Raw genomic sequence first — 23,540 nt, forward strand, 5'->3', positions numbered from 1 at the left:
TATTTACAACCACACCATTAATTAAAAAGTGGGTACTATTATTGATAAAGTAAAATGTAGTAAAAATTCCGCAATTGATGCCCTCTGACGGGCAAGCGAAGCACTTTTGTATAAAGGTAAATTATGTGCAATTAATTTATTTTGATCCAAAAAATATGTAGTTGTTCTATGTCAACGGAATATTGGACCTGCCTGTATATATTGTAGGTCTACTTTGGAAAAACAAATTCTCCAAAAATTTTTTTCACAACTATGCGATGTAGCGTTTTTTACAAAAGACAAACAATGCAGTAAATACTATAGGGGCCGATTTTTTTTTTCTATTTTACGAAAAGAAAATCTATCGTGGGTGGAGTTGGAAAATATTTATACTAAAATTTATGTAAAGGTGGGGGTAGGTTTCACCCTTCCTGTACTTTTTCTTGATTTTTGTGAAAGCCAAATGTTAAAGCATTTAGCAAACATAGAAAACCAAAATCTCATTCAAATCGGAATAACGGTTCTTAAAATATCTGAATAAATGTGTTTATTTTTTAAAGTTTGATGCCCTCTGGCCGACAAACGAAGCACTTTTGTATACAGGTAAATTGTGTCCAACGAACTTATTTTGATTTCAAAAATAAGTAGTAGTCCACGGAATATTGGGGCACCCTTGATAAACATATTATACAAATATTTTAACATTGGTACCACACCAGAACTTAAAGAAGTATAAAAAGTACAACCAAAAGAAATAAGATAAGACGAATGAGAAATGGAAGACAAAGTAAAGGTAGATAATGTGACAAATTCAAAATGTTATAGTCAGTAATATTATAAAAAAAAACTTACCAATTTTTCTCTTTGAGCTTGATCCAAATTGTGAATGGCCAACAGTAAGCTGTAGTCCATAATTTTAAAACTTTCTAAAACTCTGCAATCTCGTTGTATCGTTTTAACTAAGGCATTGTACGTATCCGACTCCATTAGAATGCCTTCTGGATGGTGTTCCATGAAGTCCAGGTCTTTATAAGTCGGCGATCTTTTTTGTCTTTCTGCTTTTGAAGCCTAAAAATATATAAACCACAACTTAAATATTGTTAAATTTAACTAAAATTTACGAATTACCTTTCTTTTGTATGTACTTCCTTTAAGATCATACTTCTGGTGCATTTGTACGTTACTTGGTAACAAATTGTTCATTATTACTAATCTCACATTTTTACTATTACACTGATAACAATAAAGTCCAAAAAATTTGGGTAATAACGTTCGGGGGTTCTGGTTAAGGTTCATATAATAACCTAAAAATATTTCAAATGTTTTCATTCAATATAAATAAAACACTGGATAGTCTTAAAACTACAGTACGTCTGTCCGTTCTGTGGCTACGGGGTATCCGTGAGAGGGGAAACGATATCCTCTCGATATTTTTCGTAAAAAAATAGACAACGCGTTCCATCAATAAAAATTCTACAATTTTGCAAGTAGCCAATAAAATGAGTGGGCGGAGCGATTTGCGGTGACGTCTCGTCAAGTCGACGTATAAAATATATTGATGTTTATTTAAATGTTTTTTGTCCGCATTCCTTTCATAGACACAGATCCAGCAGATGTACTGTATGTGTTTCAAAATTTACCAGTACATACTTAATATACTTTCATATTTTTAGAGTCACAGAACATGCTGTTAAAATTTGGCCCACGTAATAGAGATACCCCGTATACCGGTGCGTCTCAAAAGTATCGCCCCCTATAACTTTTTTATTTTTTCAAATAAAAAATCGAGATTTGGTATATATGACATAAATGAGGATTGATTGACGTATTCAATTGTTTTCTGTCACTTTCTGTTTTACCGGAAATGACTACAACTTTTTATTTTTAAATGGTATCCTCGTTGTTTTGTTGCTTTATTCGATAGAAAATGACACTCTGAATAGAATGACATATCATATGTCAACTTTTGACATTTTCGAATATGATCTATTTGAAACTGCAACATGCGATTCATAACGACAATTTGACTCGAAATACCAAGTGTGTGGTACCAAATTATTAAAAAAAATGCTTTTTCCAAATATGCTAATGAGACACCCTCGTTCCATTTGAAAAAATTGAGATATGATTAAAAATACGATTTGGGCATCTTTTAACCGACCAGGACAAGACACGAATAGCATCAGACGATAAAATCTATTTTTCCAAGGCTTCTTGATTACAAATTAGTATTTTAACTCAGTCATGGCACTCTAGATTGAAATTTAAAATTCAAATGTTTTAAGCAAAAATGTCAAAAGTTGAACCTATATGTCATTCTATTCAGAATGTCATTTTCTATCAAATAAAGTAAAAAAATACCGAGGGTGCCATTTAAGAATCAAAAGTTGTAGTCATTTCCGATGAAACAGGAAGTGACAGAAAAAAATTGAATACATCAATCAATCCTAATTTATGTCATATACTAACCTACCAAATCTCGTTTTTTTTATCTGATAAAATAAAAAAGTTATAGGGGTGAGCTAGATACTTTTGAGACGCACCCGGTATACAGGAAATAATAATTTAAAAATGTTATTTGTTACACACCTGGAAGTAGTTTTTGCAAAAATTCTCCTTCTTTGTGTTGCACGGTTTTTATAATGAACTCATCATCACTAGTTAAATAAAATATAGAACCACTAGCACCAGGATTAGAAAGTTCTCTTAAAGGAGAATCACACATTGACATCTAAAAATAGTAAAAAAATTGTGCTTACCCGTAAAACGACGAAATTTAGAGTATTTAGGATTATAATTATATCGGGTGGTGCAAATCGTTGTTGGAAACGTAGGAAATCGCATGCAAATTTTGAACTGTCCAGATATTGGCTCCCCTGTTAGTTTTACAGCGAAGTTATAAATTGTTGTTTTTAAAAGGTCTGAATTTGTAATAAAAGGTCTGTTTTTGGCTGAATACACATACCAAATTTGAATAATTTTGAACATGCCGATTTTAAGTACGAGTAGTTTAAGAAAAATTGCATCTATTTTTAAATTAAAACTGGACAGGTAACAATGCAAAACTAGGCAAATGCCAACGTACCTTAAGTTGTCATCCTATAATTTTGTCAATGTCAAAATTGTATTGAATTCTCATTCAAACCAGTTTTAAATTACAGACATTCATTTTGGGGACACTAAGCGTAAGTACTATTATAGAATGTAGTAGTGTAGACGGCACTACAAATTACATTTCACAATGACAATATCATAGGTTAACAACTTAAAGTATGTTGACATTTGATTGGTTTTGCATTGCTACCTGTTCAGTTTTAATTTAAAAATAGATTCAATTTTTCTTAAATTACTTAAAATCGGCTTCTTCAAAATTGTTCAAATTTGGCATGTGTATTCAGCATAAGCAGAGCAATAAAAATTCTATTTACGAATTAGCTATAAAATTAATAGGGGAGCCAATATTTGGACAGTTCAAAATTTGCATGAGATTTCCTGGTTCCAGCAACGATGTGATTGTGATGATAAAAATTTAGCTTAAACCGCCTTGTATGAACTACGTTAAAAAACATAAAAATGGAATTGTTTTAATATATCCGACAGTTTAAAATATTACTTAAATGCAGATTATATAAATACGTAATTATACAAATTTAAACAATAAAATTTCATACCTCAGCTACTAAAATAAATATAAAAATAAACAATATGGGTTGTATTAAATGTGCTGATTTTATCTAAAAAACATGTGCCTATTTAATTTTTGACATATTCTTGCCATTCGGTATACAATTCTGAGGCGTTTTGAATAAAAATATTAAAAAATACTTTTCTTTAAATAAGATTAAAATATAAAACGCAATTTTTAATATAGGCTTTAAAAAGAAAAATATGTTCATAGATTTGAAGGTCGTAATTACCACTATTATGTTACATCAATTCTCATGCAGAATACAAAACTTCTTCAAAATGAAGCACAAGTCGTATTACTACAATAGATACGGTTTCAAAACTGACATATTATTTTCGATTTAGGTATTAAGCCTCTATAACTATAAATAGAATATGTCCTATTTCTATAATATTGCAAAACTGAATGCTTTTAATATTTTAAACCCTTGTTATGTATTTAATAAAGAATCCTATGAAATATAAAAATAAAGAAAAACCTATATTAATATTCCGTGTACTTACCAAAAAATCGTCAGGTTGTATACCAAACAAATCTCTAAAATATCTAAAAGCTATGGGAGCGTAGTTTTTATACTTGAAGTCCGAGTAATGATGAGCAGGTGTGTGATTGGAGCCCTCGGAAGGAAAGTTAGTTGTCTCTACAGTCATGAAATCCTGCATAAGAAGATCCCTTTCTGGCTTTGAAGCCAGACCGCCCACTGCATGTTGGATTCCTGTAGTAATAGTTAGACTTAATTAGTTTTGTCCAATTTCTTACTGGCTAGAACTATTTTAATGTTTGAAGATAATTCATTTATGAAAAAAATAAATATGTATTATGTATGGTCAAGTTTTATCATGTTTTACACAAATATCATTCACTGTCAAATGTCAGATACTGGTATACAAAATTTTTTAAATTGGATACCCTGTATATGACAGTGTATTAGATTTAATAAAATTTATTAAAAAGGTGTAAACCGGGTGCGTCTCAAAAGTGGCTCACCCCCTATAACTTTTTTATTTTTTCAGATAAAACAACGAGATTCGGTATGTTAGTACATGACATAAATTAGGATTGATTGACATATTTAATTGTTTTCGGTCACTTCCGGTCTCACCGGAAATAACTACAACTTTTGATTTTTAAATTGCACCTTCGGTATTTTTTTACTTTATTCGATAGAAAATGACACTCTAAATAGAATGACATATCATATGTCAACTTTCGATATTTTCGCATATGGTTTATTTGAAATTATAATATGCGGTTCATAACGATAATTTGACTCGAAATACCAAGTGTGTGGTATCAAATTATTCGTAAAAAAATGCTTTTTCCAAATATGCTAATGAGCCACCCTCGTTCCATTTGAAAAAATTGAGATATGATTAAAAATACGAATTGGGCATCTTTTAACCGGCCAGGACAAGATATTCAAAACATTAAACGATCAAATCTATTTTTCCAAGAGTCCTTGATTAAAAATTAGTGTTTTTAACATAGCCATGGCACTCTAGATTGAAATTTAAAGTACAATTTGTTTTTAAGCGAATATGTCAAAAGTTTACATATGATATGTCATTCGATTCAGAGTGATATTTTCTATCGAATAAAGTAAAAAAAATATCGAGGGTTCCATTTAAAAATCAAAAGTTGTAGTCATTTCCGGTGAAACAGGAAGTGACCGAAAACAATTGTATATGTCAATCAATCCTAATTTATGTCATATACTAACATACCAAATCTCCGTTTTTTAAACACCCGGTATATTAAGGTTTTTGTTATTAAAATTTTACGAGTAATGTGAAAAACATTCTCTTTAGAAAACATATTTTGCCGTGAATGAAACTAATTTTATCAACAAAAATATGTTTTTGGTATTATAACTTATAAATTCCAATGTAGGAATTCAAATAGAATAAAAATATTGATTGGCGGTATTTAGAAAATAGTATATTGTTTTATTAGGAGTAAAAATGATACTTTTTGTAGTGAGGCTGTATGTTTGACATTACAGGCCAGGCATAAAAAGTCATTTTTACCCCGAACAGAACATGCTATTTTTTTAAACGTCGCAAATAATTTTTAAACAATTTTAAACGTTCCAAATAATATAAAAATATTTAAAAATAGTACCTTGTAAGTAATTATATATCGAGAAAGTATGGTTACATTCGTTGAATTTAACACTTTATGTTAGTTTAATAATATATTTTCTTACTATTGCATGTGCTTATGCGTAAAAGTGCTTTACTTTTATGTCTAGGCGTTAAAATTATTTATTATATTGTCAATCACGTCGGAAAAATGAATACTTCGGGACGTCTGAAAAAAATTGCAAATGTTCGGTTGCCCCTATAACTTAATTTAATAATTAAACTTCATTGTTCTGTTATTAAGAAATGTATTAATTTTAAATCGATAATTAAAAAAACTACAGAAGTACAGGGTGGTTAATACAAAATTCAATCATATATATTAAATCCCAAAAAATAATTCACAAATAATTTCAACTATTTAAAAAAATCTATAAAATAAACCCGGTATTTTTAAAACAGGACACTAAATGACAAATAATGATCAAACACTTTTTTTCAAAATCACCAGAAAAATTGCCCAAGAAATTTTCGTAGCTAGTAATATCTATTAAAAATAATTTTAAATTGGTCAAATAAGATGAAAACAGAAAAAGGCTATTATTTAAATATAACATTATATTTATATCTTTGATTTATATATATAATAGACGGAGAGCTGGCTACATAAAAAACCTTATCATCCGTTACATGGCTAATTTTTCTTGTGGAGTATCCTTTTGTGTAGCCATTGTGAAATAGTCATGTCTGCCAGCGCGATCCCGAGGCTTAAAGCGGGGGCAGCTAATCTAAAGGGTGAAATTTTGACACTAAAAATATTATAAGCTACACAATATAGTTAGAGTTAATAAATATAGAGTTATAATTGCCAAATAGCTTTTATTTATTATTAAGAAACGTGTAAAATTGTTGACAGAATGACAAAATTTTTGTAGACTTAAGCTTGATTTTCATGAAATGAAAAACAAAAAACCCGGCGACGACAGTTTTTCGAAGAGCCAATTAGCTATCTTTTAGTAAAAAAAGCAACTTTCTAGAGCAAATCGTTACTTCAGTAGAGAAGACACAGATAAACATTAGCATTTTATATAAATATGTAGATTATATATATTTTTTATAATTAAATACAATTCTAATTTAAGTACTTTTATATAAAGCATAGAAAATACTAGCGACCTATTTTGGCGACCGATTATCATATATTAACCGATATACATATGTCTATTTACTAAAGTAATTGATATAAGTGATTATCATTCTCCCAACAATTAGGCCTCTATTTGTTTAAAGAATCGTCGAGAATACAGACAATTTTTCGTGCATTATCTATGATAAGGCTTAACCTTTCTTAACCAATCAAGTCTTAAAGCAGGTACCTACATGTAAGATAGGAAAAAAACTAGCATTTAATCAGACCAGAACATAAAATATTTGTAACATGTGCTTGAGTATATAAATTTCATGGAATACCTTTAAATTTTTTGAGTACATACACAAACAACGATCAAAAATATATTTACTTTAAACGGTAGTTACATAGTGTGACATCGCCCTGACGCAAAAACTAGATAATTACAAAATTACACAAGAAAAAATCTTTGTAAGAAAGTAACAAGTATTGTTTCCTAAATTATTCATAGCACTGACTCAATAACATAACAATATTCAATAACATACCTGACTGCAATTTCTTGCTCAAATGAGATTGTTCTTTAACAAAATTTAAACAAGTGATGCTACCAGAGACATGCATTATACCTTCCTATCATTTGAATATATAAAGTAAATAATTCAATGTACACAGCACTAAAGTCACACAACCAGATTACTAAATACTTGAATGAGCTAAATGTAAAAAAAGTAAGTAACGGCTTTATCATGAACAATATCTCGAGTAATTAAATGATAAGGAAATTAAATCAGGTACCTATGTCTGATAACATATCTTACATAAACAAAGTATATACCGAGTGCTCTAAATCATAAAAGTGAGAATTAACAACATGTAATAAAAAAAATGTTTATGTGTATATAGTGTCACACATAAAGTTCATATCATTTGCGATATCAATCGATTTGTGTTAAAGAATAAAATTGTATAGTATTAGCCCGGGAAGCAGCGGCTTTTTTTCAAGGAATTTCATTGCGTTCATCTCATCCTAGTTGAGTTTAATACTGTACGCTGTACTCACATTCCAAATAATGAAACCTATGGATGAAACCGATCATCGTCAGATTTTTTTTATAAAACTGGCATATTTAGAAATTTAGAATGAGGCCAGATTGGTGTGAGCAATATTACAAATTAATATTTATAGATTAAAATTGGTCAAGTGCGAGTCGGATTCGCGCACGAAGGGTTCCGTACCATTCATTATGTATATGTTACGGTTAAAGTCCGATGTCCGGTTAATGTCGACATTAACATGTTAATGTTTGGGTTAGGTTAGGTTTTTGGTTGTTTTGTTGTGTGTTATTCTCGAGATTAACCGAGGGTAATGTCGACATTAACCGGACATCGGATCTTAACCGTAACATATACAACATTAGACACTATATTATTAAATTTTTTTTTCCGATTTAGCTGAAATTTTGAATGCGCGTATAAGTAATTAAAAAAAATGAAGATACACATTACTAAAAATTGTATTAATAATTACAAATAAAAATAAATATGTAAAAATATGTAAAGATTAAAAAAAACGATTAAAAAAAAGTCGTCTTGATTAGGATTCGAATCTGGCTTACTACGGCTCCAACGTCATAGCAGTCCTAACGCCTTAACCACGCGGCCACCGAGGACTTGAAAGATTCTATATAAAATTCTTACTTAAAAGATAATGTTTAGTGATAGTACTTTTTTATTTATAAACATTTATTTAATTCTGTTTTTAGTATTTGTTCTTATAGCGGCAACATAGATACATTATCTGTAAAAATTTCAACTGTCTAGCTACCGTATGATCGAAAAAAAAACGGCGTCCAGTTGGCTGGGAAATGACAATCAATGAAATTTCCCATATAAATTTACATATAAAATGACAGCGATCTTCATTTCATAGCCATCTCTGACGCCGTTTTTATTCGATCATACGGTATAACGGTTCATAAGATAGACCTTTGTGACAGACGGACGGACGGACGGACAGCGAAGTCTTAGTAATAGGGTTCCCGTTTTTACCCTGCGGGTACGGAATCCTAAAAAGGGCACAATTATACAAATAATAATTATCTATACAGCGTGTTTCAAAAAAACGTGTGCCATGGGGAGATTCCTCACGTAAAAATAAGATTTATTTTTCATATCATCATAGGTCCGATTTTCCTTTGTTTTATAGCTACAGGGCGTTAAAGTCTTAATAATTTTACGATTTATTATAATTTTCTTCCAAGCACTTTTAGTGATTCGAGTGAAATTTTGAGGGTAAAAGTGAGGTGGCTTTATCCTGACGAAAGTTCAAACTGTCGAAACATAGATTTAGGAAGAACAGATATCACATTATGCATTTTAACCCGATCAAACATTCGGAGGTTGACTACGTACTGTAAAAACCAACTGAAATAGAGAAGGCGACATTGCCACATATCAAATTTGCGCCTATCTACTTAGTTTGATTTACAGAAGAGGTGACTTTAAAACCTTCACCGGATATCAATAAATCTCAATTTCTTAATTAAATGAATAGTTTATTTTTAAAGAAGCATGCGTAATAATATGTTATTAACCAGAGGATATATGCGTTACTATTAAAGGACATGTTTACTGTTTAATGTGCTGAAACATCTAGAACTATTGGCAACGTCGCTCCTAGTCTTCCAGAATGAAATGAGCCGTCCGTCCCACCACCCCTCGCGACGGCCCAAGGTCCGTTATAGCGTATTACGTTTTGCTTACGGTGTGTTTGAAGTCGGAATCAAGTCCGAAGTGAACTTTTCAGTGTTTTTCAGTAGTTTTTGTTTTTGTTTAATGTACATTTGAATCTGCGAATTTTCAACATGGTACGACAGTGTCAAATGTGTAGGCAAATAAGCTCAAATTACCCGAATTTGTCTTTTCACAGGTAGGTATTGTTTCCGCCGCGCCGTAATCGTACATAGGCGTCCCACAAGGGAGCCTCTCACAATTAAAATCATTTCTAATTATATTTGTTGAATTTTGATCTATTAAAACAAGAACGTAGTAGCCGGTAATTGAATTATAATTCGTCTCAATTACTACCTAACTGTTGTAGATCATAACAAATTTTATATATAAACGTTACATTTGAAATTTTATTATAAGCCAGAAAGTGACATTTTTTTCTTAAAATTGCGTCCTATTTTGGTCATTATATACGATATTCGAAAGGAATTTTGCTCAACAAATAAACAAAGGTTGAACCGACCTTTTTTACATTTTATGCTTTATTATATCTGCCCGTTCGGCCTTGTTTAGACAATTTTTTACCACCGTACAAATACATCTTCCTAGAGTTATTTGTACGGTGTGTTTAACTTTTTTTAGAATGGGACGAACTGTAAATAATTCTTAGGCTACTAGTTTTATACATATCTATATAGAGAGTGACCCAGGCCTCCAAAAAAGCTTTTTACCTATTACGTTTTTGGTTTGTGATTTTTATTTCAATTTTTTACATAAGATGGGGGCCATTGTAACGCACATTTTCAAAATATTTTTGTCAACATACAGGGTGATTCAAACCGCAATACATATGCTTAATACAGTTCATGAAGATTGAGACATTTAACTAAAATTTGATTATCTGATGAAGCTACCTTTAAAAGTAATGGATTTGTAAATAAACGTAATAGGTATTCATTATTCTGCAACAGAAATCCCATACTGTAGCACACAGATTTTATACTTTTAATGATAAATGCCTTCTATTGGTGAGACTAAAAGGCAATTGCCTCGTATCAGATTCATCATAATACAAGAAGAAGACTGAAAGTCAAATATTAATTATATATTCAAAAAAAAACACAATTTTCTCATTAAATATTGATTTTAGGTATAGGAAGTTATTAATAATACAAGATTAAACAACTATTACACAGAACTTCACAGGAAGCTATCGATTGCGAACTAACTAAATCGTTACTAATTAGGTACTAATTTTGAAAAGTTCTTTTTAAGATAAAAAAAAGGTAAAAATTAAAACCTAAACGATCATTTGAGATTAAATACGGAAAGTTCTAAATAATGTTGCCTATTCTAAACAAGAAAAATTTATTTATAAGTTAAGTTTTATAACATTCCTAATTAAATTTGGGCGAAAAAGAATAATTCTCCAGTTTGCTCATTAATTTTCTCAGGGAAAATATACGTAATTTAAAATGATTTTTTAAGTCAATAAATGTCAAAAGGACAAGTTATTCCAAAGGACTGTCCTTTTCAAAAAGGACAAGTGGCAACCCTAGGTATTTCTGAATGGAAATTTAATGGCAAATCTACAATTTTGGTTTGAAAAATATGTTCCGGCCACCTATGTTTACAAAATGTCTAAAATGTGCCTAAATGCCTCCATATTCTGAAAAAAAAATTGAAAGAAAAGTCACCAACCACAAACCTAATATAGAACTGTTTCGGAAGCCTGAGTCACCCTGTAAATATTCAAAAGTAACTGAAAGTTTATATAGAAGTAACTGAAAGTTTAAATCGAAAATCGACGTTGGGGCGATTTTCGAAAACTACTAACGTTTCAACATAAGTATATGTGGGATATTAATTGTATTATTATATTAGACCTTTTTAACAAAAACTCATCTGACGAAAAAGTGTTAATGTAGTATATTAATATGGAGTAAACATTTTACTAATTACTTTACTTTTACTTTACTAATTAAATTCGTTCCAAAAAACGATACGCCACTGGCCATTAGAACAATCCAAATGCGCCTAGTTGCCGGGGTCGGAAATTTTAGACTTCTCTGTCTCTTCTGTCCTTGTTTGACACATTGCAATGTTTGATACACTACCAACGAGTACTTATGAATGAGATGCTCGGTCTATCTTTATAATGTCTTTGTGTCGAAACTTTCGTGTAGTATCGGGGGCGGTCGTGCGGAACCGACTGTAAACCGCCTAAGCTCCTCCTCCTTTCTTCGTTTAGGATATGTCAAGGCCGAAACAGAATAAAAACGTGTTCTTCTTTCAAATTTTTGGGCAAATAGACAAAAATTTGACGTTTATCCCTAGATCATATATATAGAAATACATTTTTAAGATATTTGTATATAAATTATATATGATCTAGAGATTTATCATGTGACGAGCAGATTTTATTCAAATATTAAATTAATTTTTAATAGCATTATGTAATAGTTAATATCTTTTATGGGTAATTACCCTTTTATGTAAATATTTTTTAACAATGAATGATTTTGAATGTAACATTGATTTTTGATTTAGTGCTGGTTGATTTATGATGTTTTCATAATGTTTTCCGTCAAATGAAATTTATATTTATGAATTAGTTTTCAGCGGAGGGCTTTAGTAAAAAATTCGAACCTTAGTAACCGTTTTCTTTTTACCAAAAAGGTAGATATTTTTTTATGTTAGAAGTTATAACTTAATTGGGCATTGGGCATCAAAATAAACATGTGAATATCTTGACTTGGTGTTTGTTGTCTACTTTAAGTGGTACTGAATTTATTAAAATAAACGTTGTTTTCTACATTTCTGTTTTATTTCAATAACAAAATACTGGTCCTACACCAGTGTAATAACAAAGACATCTAAATTTTAGCCGAACACACGCTGACCATTTTATAATCTGATTTGGTCGATTTATGATAGAATTGCAGGAATTGTATCACCTTCAACGAAATCAGCTAAGAAGTATTTAAAATATTAAAACAAAACCTTAGAGGGAAAAATAAAAGGCAAAACCGATTTTTAAAACAATTTAATATATTCCACATTAACGCCACATGATGTAACACAAAAAGTAGGTAAACATCAGTTATAAAAAAAACATTAGAAATGTATACAGTATCCTTTAAGCTAGGCTCACGTTTTTCTGCAGAAATAAGTACCGTATGATCGAGAAAAAACGGCGTCAACGATGGCTATGAAATGAAGGTCGCTGTCATTTTATATGTAAATTTATATGGGAAATGTCATTGATCGTCATTTCTCAGCCAACTGGACGCCGTTTTTTTTCGATCATACGGTATTTCAATTCAACACATTCACTATCACAATAACTACACTAACTATATCAACTGGTTAAGCTCCGCATTATGAATATTCTTCACCCGGTCCTATTTTCAAAGTGAAGTAATGTAATTTTGATCCTGATTTATAAACAATATTATTTCAATGAAACTTTTGCTTTTAATTTTCTTGCCATGCTGGTAATTGTTTTGGATTTGTATTAACGTTTTCAGGGTTAGAGTTCAGTATAGGTAGTTTGATGTTGAAACCCTTTCTAACACAATCTCAGCTTCAGGCTTCAGGTTTACATACTATATATTCATACGCTATAGAAAAACTATGGGGAAAAAGTGTTTATCATAAACCTTACTTTTTGCTTTGATAAGGATATGGCCTGCAACTTTAGGCTTCTATAATCACTACCAAAATCTTGCTTTAAAATATTTGAACACACGCCTCCTATTTCCTTTTAATTTCTGGAAATTTGTAAGAATTCATGGTGAACACTACTAATAATATCCGTGTTTCTTATATCTTTGAAAACTCCACTGGGCAGTCTGGGCTAGCATTTAAAATAAATATCAAAACTAAGGGCTTCTATTTTCTATGTTATTCACAAGTTAAATTTTTGGTTTGTACCGATTTCGCATTTCTAGGCTTTCAGGTTCTAATTTTGCAAGATAACTTTACATTTTAAAGCATTTTAAGTGTATATTTCCAACAAAAACAAATTGCGTTGACTTTTGTTTACAATTTAAAATACAAATAGCGAGGGGAGGAGCCGAGATTCGATAACTTCCAATCGGGACCATTCGGTCTACCGTTCGCTTGCGTTCGGATTTTCGATAACTTGGGCTTTCGAGAGTTTATGGTTCTCCCGTAAAAGTTACTATAAGTGCTACATATTTTAATGCTAAAAAAGTGTCGATAAATTTATCAGGGACGTGCATATGGGTTATCACTGGAATATTTTTCAAAAAAAAACATGTGCGCCACTGACTTTATTCCTTTTAATATCGAAATTGTATAGGCCGTTTAATACCAATTAAAAGTTATCTCTTGATATTTTGTCGAATTCGGCCTCCTTGATGAGATAAATACAACTTTATTAATCACAATTAATAAAATCAAAATAAAATTAATAAATTATATATTTTACCTAATTTATTATTAAATATTATTACTATTAGTTATTATTCCTATTAGTCCAACCTACAGCAATTTCAAATAAAAAAATAATGGTATTTAAGATACTTCCAAAAAACCTAATTTTAAAAACTTTTAACATCCAGGAACTTTTTTTCATATTTTTTTATGAGAAATCAATGAGTACTTATTTAAAGCTTTCGCAAGTTAATGATATTAATTTTTTTAAAGGTTGCTATACGCTATTCATGCTAAGCGATACGCCCTCTATGCCCGGATTTTCGAACTATCGAATGGGCCATTCCTTTTATTGATTTGCATTTTTTAGGTTTGGAAATCGAAGCTGACGACTCTTATTTCCCGTTTATACTTTGTGTTTTATGTTGTGCTTTTCGTTTGAAATTAAATAAATATGAATCATTATTGCTGTGTGCCAAAGTGTAATTCTTGGGCAAAGAAAAACCCCGAGATTCGTTTCCAATGGAAGGATTGTCGAAAGTATTGTGGAAACCAAACTTGGAAATAAAGAGCTGGTGGATTGAAGAAAAATTTGGATTAAGGCATTGAAAAATGTTGACATTATGTGAACTTATAACAACTTATTACATTATTATTAACGATTTATTGGGCAGTGATATTTTGACCTGTTTGGTACTTATTTTTTTTTTAAATAGTATAAATGTATTTTTTTTGCATAGTTATTTTTAGTCATTCTAAACTCTAAATATCCTCTCTAAACAAAATACAAATAAATAGCAACCAAACTCAAAAATAAAACTAAAAATGTTTATTTTACCTGACACATTTTAAAAGAACGGCCGAAACATGTTTGCATTTACCACTGTTACCGGCTTTACAAGAACAATGCATTTCTTTAATCTTTACAGTGGCTTCCTCAGTGGTTAAAGTTCCCTTAATTTCATATGGATCCGAATTAATGGCACTGGATTGTAAACACAAGCCATAAACATTAATCCAGTCGCTTGTGAATTCGGTTTTTCCAACCAAAATTAAATGCCCTGCATTAAGGACATTTTGCCCTTCAACCACACATTTGGAATGCGTGGATCCGTCCAAATACCGCATATATTCCAAAATGCTCAATCGTATGATAAAAACCGAAGTCTTTTAACAAATAAAAAATGTTTACAAATCACAAAACTGTCCAAAACCAACTATAAAAACTCGAAAACAGACACCAAACACACAACGCAAACCACAAGAAAACAATTAAATAAATAGCGGAATGGCCCATAGATTAGTACGAGTTGTCGCCGCTATGGCGCTGCGATCTTAATTTGAATTGCCTATTAGACTTGGATCAGGGTAAATTAATAAAATTGCGTTTATCTCATCAAGGAGGCCGAATTCGACAAAATATCAAGAGATAACTTTTAATTGCTATTAAATGGCCTATATAATTTTGATATTAAAAGAAAAAGTCAGTGGCGCACATATTTTTTTTTTGAAAAATATTCCAGTGATAACCCATATGCACGTCCCTGGTGAATATGTCGACACATTTTTAGCTTTAAAATATGTCGTATCCATCTGAAAGCGCTGTTAATGCAATGCATCAACTAGGTTTAAAGCTTAATTTCATGCATCCGAATTTCCGACTTTTTCTGCGAAAAGATGACAAAAATAGGACTTATACAAAATTAAGCAATAAATTCGTAGAATAATTCTATAATGTCATTTTTTCACAGAAAACGAATATATGAAAACTAGGTTGTAATCATTGAAAATAAAATGATAAATTGACACCATTTCATTTCCATGTCCAATCATTCATAGGAATAAAAAAAACAGCACATTAGGATTTGGTGTAATATTAGTTGCATACTTTGAATAAAAAGATTAAGGAAGGAGCATAATGCATGCATAATGCTATGCATGTATTCATGCGTGGTAAACGGAGGTGGGGCCCTAGGGTGGGGATCCTTGACAGTTCTGTTTGACGATTCATTTGACACATTTGAATTTAATTTGAAATTTTGTGTATTTGTCAGCGTTTACTGAGGTTATTTTATGTTATTTATTATTTATTCTACAACTGGTAGTTGTTTAGAGATAGTATATCTACAAGGAAATTGTGGCAAAACTTAAATTAACAGTGACACTATTGCGATTTATCGAAAACGACTGTAAGAGTTGGTTGTGTAGCATGCGCTAGATCTCGGTCAAAAATCGAAGGAAATAATGGAATAACTTTTCACTATATAATATAAATACCTGTCTTAAACCGATCATTTGTGAAATTCACTTAGAATTAACTAATTATGTGATAGTGGTAATCTCGACCGTACTGCTAAATTTAATGTGGAACAATATCGGGTAGCGATCTGTAGATTCAATTTAAACTAATTTGTTTTTAAACTCGATATTTCGTTAATTTTTATTAATTTCTTCAGGAGTAAAACATTTAGTCATTGAATATAATCCTATTATAACACGAACATTTTACAACTTGCACAAGACAAAACATTTCAATCTAAAATATATGTCAACAATTAACAAACCAAGTACAGTGGACAGAAACAGAATCAGTACTACTTTTCTTTTTGATTTTATTTACTACTTGTCAAAGATTAGATGTCAAGTAATATAGATACTACCAACATAATTTATTGACAACGTAAAATAAAACAACAAATTATTGAGTCTACCCTCCATCATATTTTTACGCGTCTTGAATAAAATTAGAACGGCACTGATAAACCAAAATTTAAACTGACCATTTTTGTTCCCCATCGCGCTCGACCTAAGTTTTTTTATATACTCCTTCCTTAAGAGTCTATTACGCTGTACTGTTCGGGTCGCTCTCAGGGGCCGGGTAAGGCGGGTGTGTGGCTGAAGGAAATATATATTATATTTCAGAAATCTGCCTAAAGCTTAGCCCGATCCTGTCGTGTTAAGCCACGCCCAACATTAAAAACACACGCGCTTTGATTAAAGCTTGATTAAGGTTTGCAGAGCTTCAGCATTTGTCATAAAATAGCGAGCAATTTGTTACAAAACCATATAAATTATATATCACTGTAATCATAAAACAACAATCTATTTCTGTATTGTAATAGAATTTTAAATTATGTCTTCATTTCGAGAAAATTTAGTCCAAATATAAGGAATATTTTGTTGATGTTTGACCATCAAAATCTTAAAAATAAAGAAGTTATCTAAAAATATGCTACAATACGGATATAGTATAATCCTTTATCTTTAATTTCCTTCTTCATTTGTGTAAAAATACCTTATTTTGCTACTTTTTCGGACTAGTAAAATGGACTCTTTAATATTTTTATTCAAAAGTAGCATACTTTCTAATATTATACCAATCAATTCTGAATTACAAAAATATTTGCAAAGGAAAATTCTTAGTGATCAACGGTCTAGTCTCCACTATAGTTTGTCCAAGGAGTCGGAATTAAAAAACGACAGCAAACAAAATTTCACTATGAAGTAAAGTGGCAGACGCAACTGTCACTGTCATGGATCCTCTCGTTGGACCGACTATAATTTTACTCTAAATAAGGTACATATGATCTTACCAAGTTGGATTGAACCCATGATCGTGGTCGTTTGGATCTTCTTGTAAGTGATCTCACCCCCCACCCCCACCCTGCGATGACCGATCTTCCTCTCCCTGTCCTTTTCTCTTTCCGCCCTCGCCCTCGCCGCATTTGATATGGATTTCTGATCGCCGGCCTGCGAAACGATCAACAAAAATCATGAATTTCGTTTGAGATAACTCGACTTCGTGTATGTGTGTATATCTCATTATTAACTTTACAACTATTCGGTTTATCTCGGTGCGGCGTGCGAATTCGAGGACGACCTCGATTAGCACGACTGTTACCTCATCACTAGATTCATTATTAGGAGATAATGATGTTAATAAAATTGGAAATCCTATTGACTATTTATCTTCAAAGAATTGAATGACGTCTTGCGCTGCAGAAAGTACGAAGATATTGGGTTGAACTATTTTTAATTAGTAATAAAATATCAATCTAAATTGATCCATTTTTAACAGGGTTTACTTTTTGGGCTAGAATAGGATTTCCAATTTTTGGGATTGGGGTCCCGTTTTGAAATTCTGGAATCCCGGGATTGACTATCAGAATGAAAAATTTAATCTAAATAAATACTTAATAAAAATGGGCTACATACAGGGTGAGTTTTCTACGAAGTTCCCTATGGGTATCTTGGAAACTACTGGACCTAGAGAGTTGGTTAAATGCTGGTAAAGAATTGGATTTTGCGAGGCCGAAACATATGCGCCTTTCGCATTTTTGAAAAAGTTTATGGCTTACTAGATATTTGGAGAAAATGAAAAAAAAATTTCGGCTATTTTAAAAATGCTCCTTTATTATATTATACTGTATATTAGATAAAAAGTTTTCAGATAAAAGTTCTAGAAAATCACATCCTTAATGAGATTGTTTTCCCCGTTTTTTTTCTAAAGCCTGTTATTTTTGACATATATGACACAAACATATATTTTTTAAATGGAAACCATAGTTGGTCAGGACTTCATAAAAACGCCATTTTTTAAGCTTTGGAGCGATATATATTTTTCCGAAAATTTACCGACTAGCCAATTCTGATCTTTTTTAAACAATTTCATTTAGCCATGAAAAAGTGCAAACCTCGTTGGTCTCAGAGATGTCAAACTGTCACATCTAATCAATAAGATTTTATCGAGACACAACTAAATTGTAAATATATATTTTTTATGGCCAACTATGGTTTCCATTTAAAAAACATATATTTGTGTCATATGTCAAAAATGACAGGCTTTAGAAAAAAAAGGGGAGGGAATTTCTTTAAGGATGTGATTATAATATCTACAACTTTTATCTGAAAACTTTTTATCTAAAATACCTAGATAATAATAGAATTAGGGAGCATTTTTAAAACAGTCGAAATTCGTTGTTTTTTGAAAATATCTAGCAAACCATAGACTTTAACCTTAGAAAACTGATTTTTTTTACTTTATTTGACCGACTCTGTAGCTCCAGTAGTTTCCGAGATACCCATAGAGAACGTCGTAGAAAATTCACCCTGTATACAAAAAAGAAAATGAGAAAAGAGCTTTATTAAAACATAGACAAAACAAAGTCAACACAACATTCATATTTAGTAAGTAAAAAAATACAATTCTTGTTGCAAAAAAATAAAATATAGCAAACACGGAAATTTAACTTTTAGATATTGACGTTCTGCTTAGTATAAATATGGTCTTTGAAAGACTATACAGGGTGGTCCAAACTGTATTCCGGAAATTTCGGTCAGCATATTCTGCAGATAAAAATAAGTAAGAACGTTCGTATTTTTGTATAAATGTATGCCCTAAAATGCTTAGTTTCGGAGATTCATGGTGTAGAAGTTTCATTTTTATTTCGATTTTTTCCAAATAATTTCTGAAGTAACATCAATATTTAGATGAAAATTGGTGTCAGGGAGTTTTTTGACATGATAAATTTGATTTTAATGTCAATATGACTCCTACTTGTAAAGGGCACCACCTACTTATTTTTTAACTGGTTTGGAGGGTAATAACTTTTTGACCGTACCTGTATAAAACTACTGTCTAAAAAATATACATTTACGACGTTTTTTACGTAAAAAAGGTCTCTTGGTAAAAATCGCTAAGAGTAATGGTTCTCGGGATATTTGGAATTGAATTTATGAATACTTATCGTCATTGACATAAATTAAATATGTTGACTAAATAGTTATTAGACTGAAATCATAAATTTAAAACGCTTTTGTGCCAAAAGTTCAACAGAAGCTGCTACTCGACATCATGTTTATTTTTTCTCAATAATGACATGTATTGATTATTTCCATTCTAAATATCTTGAGAACGATTGCTCGTAGCGATTTTTACCGAGAGATATTTTTTACGTAAAAAAATCATGGAAATGTATATTTCTTCACGCAGTAGTTTTATACAGGTACGGACGAAAAGTTATTACTCTTCAAAACAGTTAAAACTCATGTAAGTGGCGCCCTCTACAAATAGGAGTCATATTGACATCAAAATCAAATTTCTCATGTCAAAAACTCCCAGACACAAATTTTCATCTAAATATTGATGTTACTTCAGAAAATATTTGGAAAAAATCGAAATAAAAATGAAACTTCTACACCCTGTATCTCCGAAACTAAGCATTTTAGGACATCCATTTATACGAACTTTTTTTACTTATTTTTATCTTCAGAATAGGCCGCCGAAGTTTCCGGAATACAGTTCGGACCACCCTGTATAGTGTATAAAGTGAAATAATTTTATATTGGGAATTTAAACAGAGCCCCAGTCTCGACAACTTTTTATAAACAGGGCTTCAATGGAGGTCAAAATGCGAATGTAGGTACGCAGAATCCCATATAAGCGATCGTAAGTCGACTGGCTGTCTAGTAAATAGACTGTGATATTAGATAGCATATTTTTTTCTGATTTCAAAAATATATGTAATTCCTTCTCTTTTTATTAGATAAATCGAAATTTGATAAAAACTGAAAATAAAAACAAAACTGGAATACTTTGCTTCAATGCACTAACGACGTGGTTAATGTATGTAGTGTATGGATGTAGGTTACATTAGTGACACTCCTCGATTTTCGCATTCCGTTGTATGATTATAAACAAATACAATCAAGCAGGCCATTAAATTGGCATTTAATTTTAACTTTCTTATATTTCTTAAATTGTGCTTAAAAATATGTTTGTTTTTTCATAAACTGATAATAGTGATGATTGCTGAAATACTCATATTATTTTTCTTAATATAGTTTTTTATTGATTGTTGGTTGATTTAACTAGCAGCTAACGCTGAGACTATTAATAAAAAATAATTAAAACAAGGAATTGGTCACGTATTTATCACACAAGTTAATCAATTACTTCCTTGTTAAAAATAGATAAAATGTTGACATAAAACATATATTACAATTAGTAAATCGTTAAAATGCATTTTCATTTGAATAAGAAATAAGAAACCAGTCTCATCTTTAATATCTTAGATTATATTGCTCTTGAGTTTGATACTATAGTTACTAATATATATACTTTATACTTATACTATACTATATACTTAATAAAAAATGTCGTTTGATAAAAGCGAGGGGTAAACACCTGACCAAAATGTGTACACCAGAAATCCACTTTTGATAAATAAATCCAAGGAAATCCACAGAAATACACAGAAATCCAAAGAAATCTAAAGAAATCCACAGAAATCCAAGAAAATCCACAGAAATACACAGAAATCCAAAGAAATCTAAAAAAATCCAAAGATATCCAAAAAATATTAGATTGCGTTTTAAATAGTAATATAATAATATAAAGTCGATATAATATATTTCAGGAGATTTCTATATGACATATGACGAAAGTAATAAAAAAAATTGTTTGTTTTTTATGTGAATAAACGTCTATTTCACTTACTATTAATATTATGCGGTGATTAGTATTAGTTTAAACGTCAAAATGAAATATAAAGTAATAGACTTGGGACCATTTAAGGGCTGCGGTTTGACAGAATTTGTTATATAGTAAGTCATTAATACAAAGGTCTGTTTGAATGAACAAATCGGCAACTTTAATTGGCCCCAATTATACTACTTTATACTGTATACTGAAATAGTTTTATTTCATATTTAACAAATAAGGATATTTTTTATAGTAGACTAGTAGGACACAACGAATATAATAACAAAAAAAGGAGAATAAAAACAACAGGACCTTTATATTAATGACTTACTATATGACAAATTCTGTCAAACTGCAGCCTTAAATGGTCCCAAGTCTATTACTTTTTATTTCATTTTGACGTTTAAACATACTAATCACCGCATAATATTAATAGTAAGTGAAATAGACGTTTATTCACATAAAAAACTCACTCTCAATTTGTTTTATTACTTTCGTCATATGTCATATAGAAATCTCCTGAAATATTATCGACTTTATATTATTATATTACTATTTAAAATGCAATCTAATATTTTTTGGATTTCTGTGGATTTCTTTAGATTTCTTTGGATTTCTATGTATTTCTGCGGATTTCTTTGGATTTCTGCGGATTTCTTTGGATTTCTATGTATTTCTGTGGATTTCCTGGGATTTCTGTATATTTCTTTAGATTTCTTTGGATTTCTGTGGATTTCCTTGGATTTATTTATCAAAAGTGGATTTCTGGTGTACGCATTTGGGTCAGGAAATCTACTAACGACATCTAGAGAAATCCACAGATATCTAATAGACATCCACATAAATCCACGGAAATCCATTGAAATCCAAAGAAATCTACGGAAATCCACAGACATCCATGGAAATCCACAGACATCCATGGGAATCCACGGAAATCCATATAGGTGTACACTAGAAATCCACAGGTGTTTACCCCTCGGATAAAAGTGTAAACAAATAAAAAAGGTAAATAAAACTCTTCATTTTCAATATTTTATAAATAAAATAGAATCCCCCCTATAAAATAAATTATTTTATCAAAAAATAAGAATTGCCATTAACTATATTGCCTTACAATATAACATATTTTACTGATATATCCTGAACATATTGAACGTGCTTAAAAACACAAATTAACTTGGGTAATTTGCATAATTGGAACACCATTTAAAATATATTATGAATCTAAAGGTCAATTTCACAATGACCTTCCAATATAGTTGTGTTTACTATTAATTTTCTGGAACGATACTACTTTTACATTTTCAAATTCATAGATAAGACATACGTAGACTAAGACATACGAGTATTAACAAATTGACTTCCTATGAATTTATATATTTTTACTTAATTTATTTTGCAAACTTTTATTTAAAAAAACTTGTATACTGCCTAGACGTATCAATCATTATAAAAAATGTTTTTGTTCAAATACAGTTCAATTACTACCAATTAAACTAATTGGAATGCTAGTTGTATATTACATTTATATCAACATGTTTTGAATTTAATCATACATATTTCTGTCTCTCGAAAACCCTCTAGCTACCTATTTGAATACTATGCATTCATTCTACAGACCTCCGTGATGACTGCACAAATATATACTTGCAGTGTTGTAATTACTATTAATAAGTATCTCCTAACAAGCTAAATAGTAAACAAAATATAAAGCTGAAAATGACTTTTTTGAAAAATATTTAACAAAAATATAAATGAATTGTCCCTAATCCCGAATAATTAATAACAATATATCCGTTAATACTACTACTTATAGACCTTCTGTCTCTGTATAATTTTAAGTAATTCTTTATAGAAACTAAATAATAATCGATTGTTATGTTACATTACAAATATTCTATGTGAAAATAATAATGATATTAAAACAATATCCAGGCTTAAGTAAATATTTACTTACATCTTGAAGACTTTTGTTTAACACTGAAATGTTGTCCTTGTCTGAAATAATAAAAAAAACATATATGTATGATGAGCAAATTCAAGGTA

At 30.5% G+C, this 23,540-nt stretch overlaps 1 protein-coding gene across 12 annotated transcripts in view; it reads right to left on the reverse strand.

The window, feature by feature from the left end:
• LOC115890325 (phosphatidylinositol 4-phosphate 5-kinase type-1 alpha) overlaps positions 1–23,540 on the reverse strand; it is a 62,236-nt gene that overhangs the window by 38,149 nt on the left and 547 nt on the right. For 11 of the 12 annotated variants that reach the window (XM_030910512.1, XM_030910509.1, XM_030910507.1 and 8 more), the window contains exons 2-7: positions 23,452–23,492; positions 17,605–17,761; positions 4,171–4,382; positions 2,569–2,710; positions 1,108–1,283; positions 832–1,047 (exon numbers count right to left, since the gene is read on the reverse strand). In XM_030910512.1, the coding sequence (XP_030766372.1) occupies positions 832–1,047; positions 1,108–1,283; positions 2,569–2,710; positions 4,171–4,382; positions 17,605–17,761; positions 23,452–23,492 (944 nt within the window). Of the gene's footprint in view, positions 1–831; positions 1,048–1,107; positions 1,284–2,568; positions 2,711–4,170; positions 4,383–7,425; positions 7,584–17,604; positions 17,762–23,451; positions 23,493–23,540 lie in introns of those variants that run through there. The other variant, XM_030910515.1, reaches the window with a different exon arrangement.

Source organism: Sitophilus oryzae, unplaced genomic scaffold, assembly GCF_002938485.1.
Source record: "Sitophilus oryzae breed Bouriz unplaced genomic scaffold, Soryzae_2.0 scaffold_860_pilon_pilon, whole genome shotgun sequence".
Taxonomy (NCBI): domain Eukaryota; kingdom Metazoa; phylum Arthropoda; class Insecta; order Coleoptera; family Curculionidae; genus Sitophilus; species Sitophilus oryzae.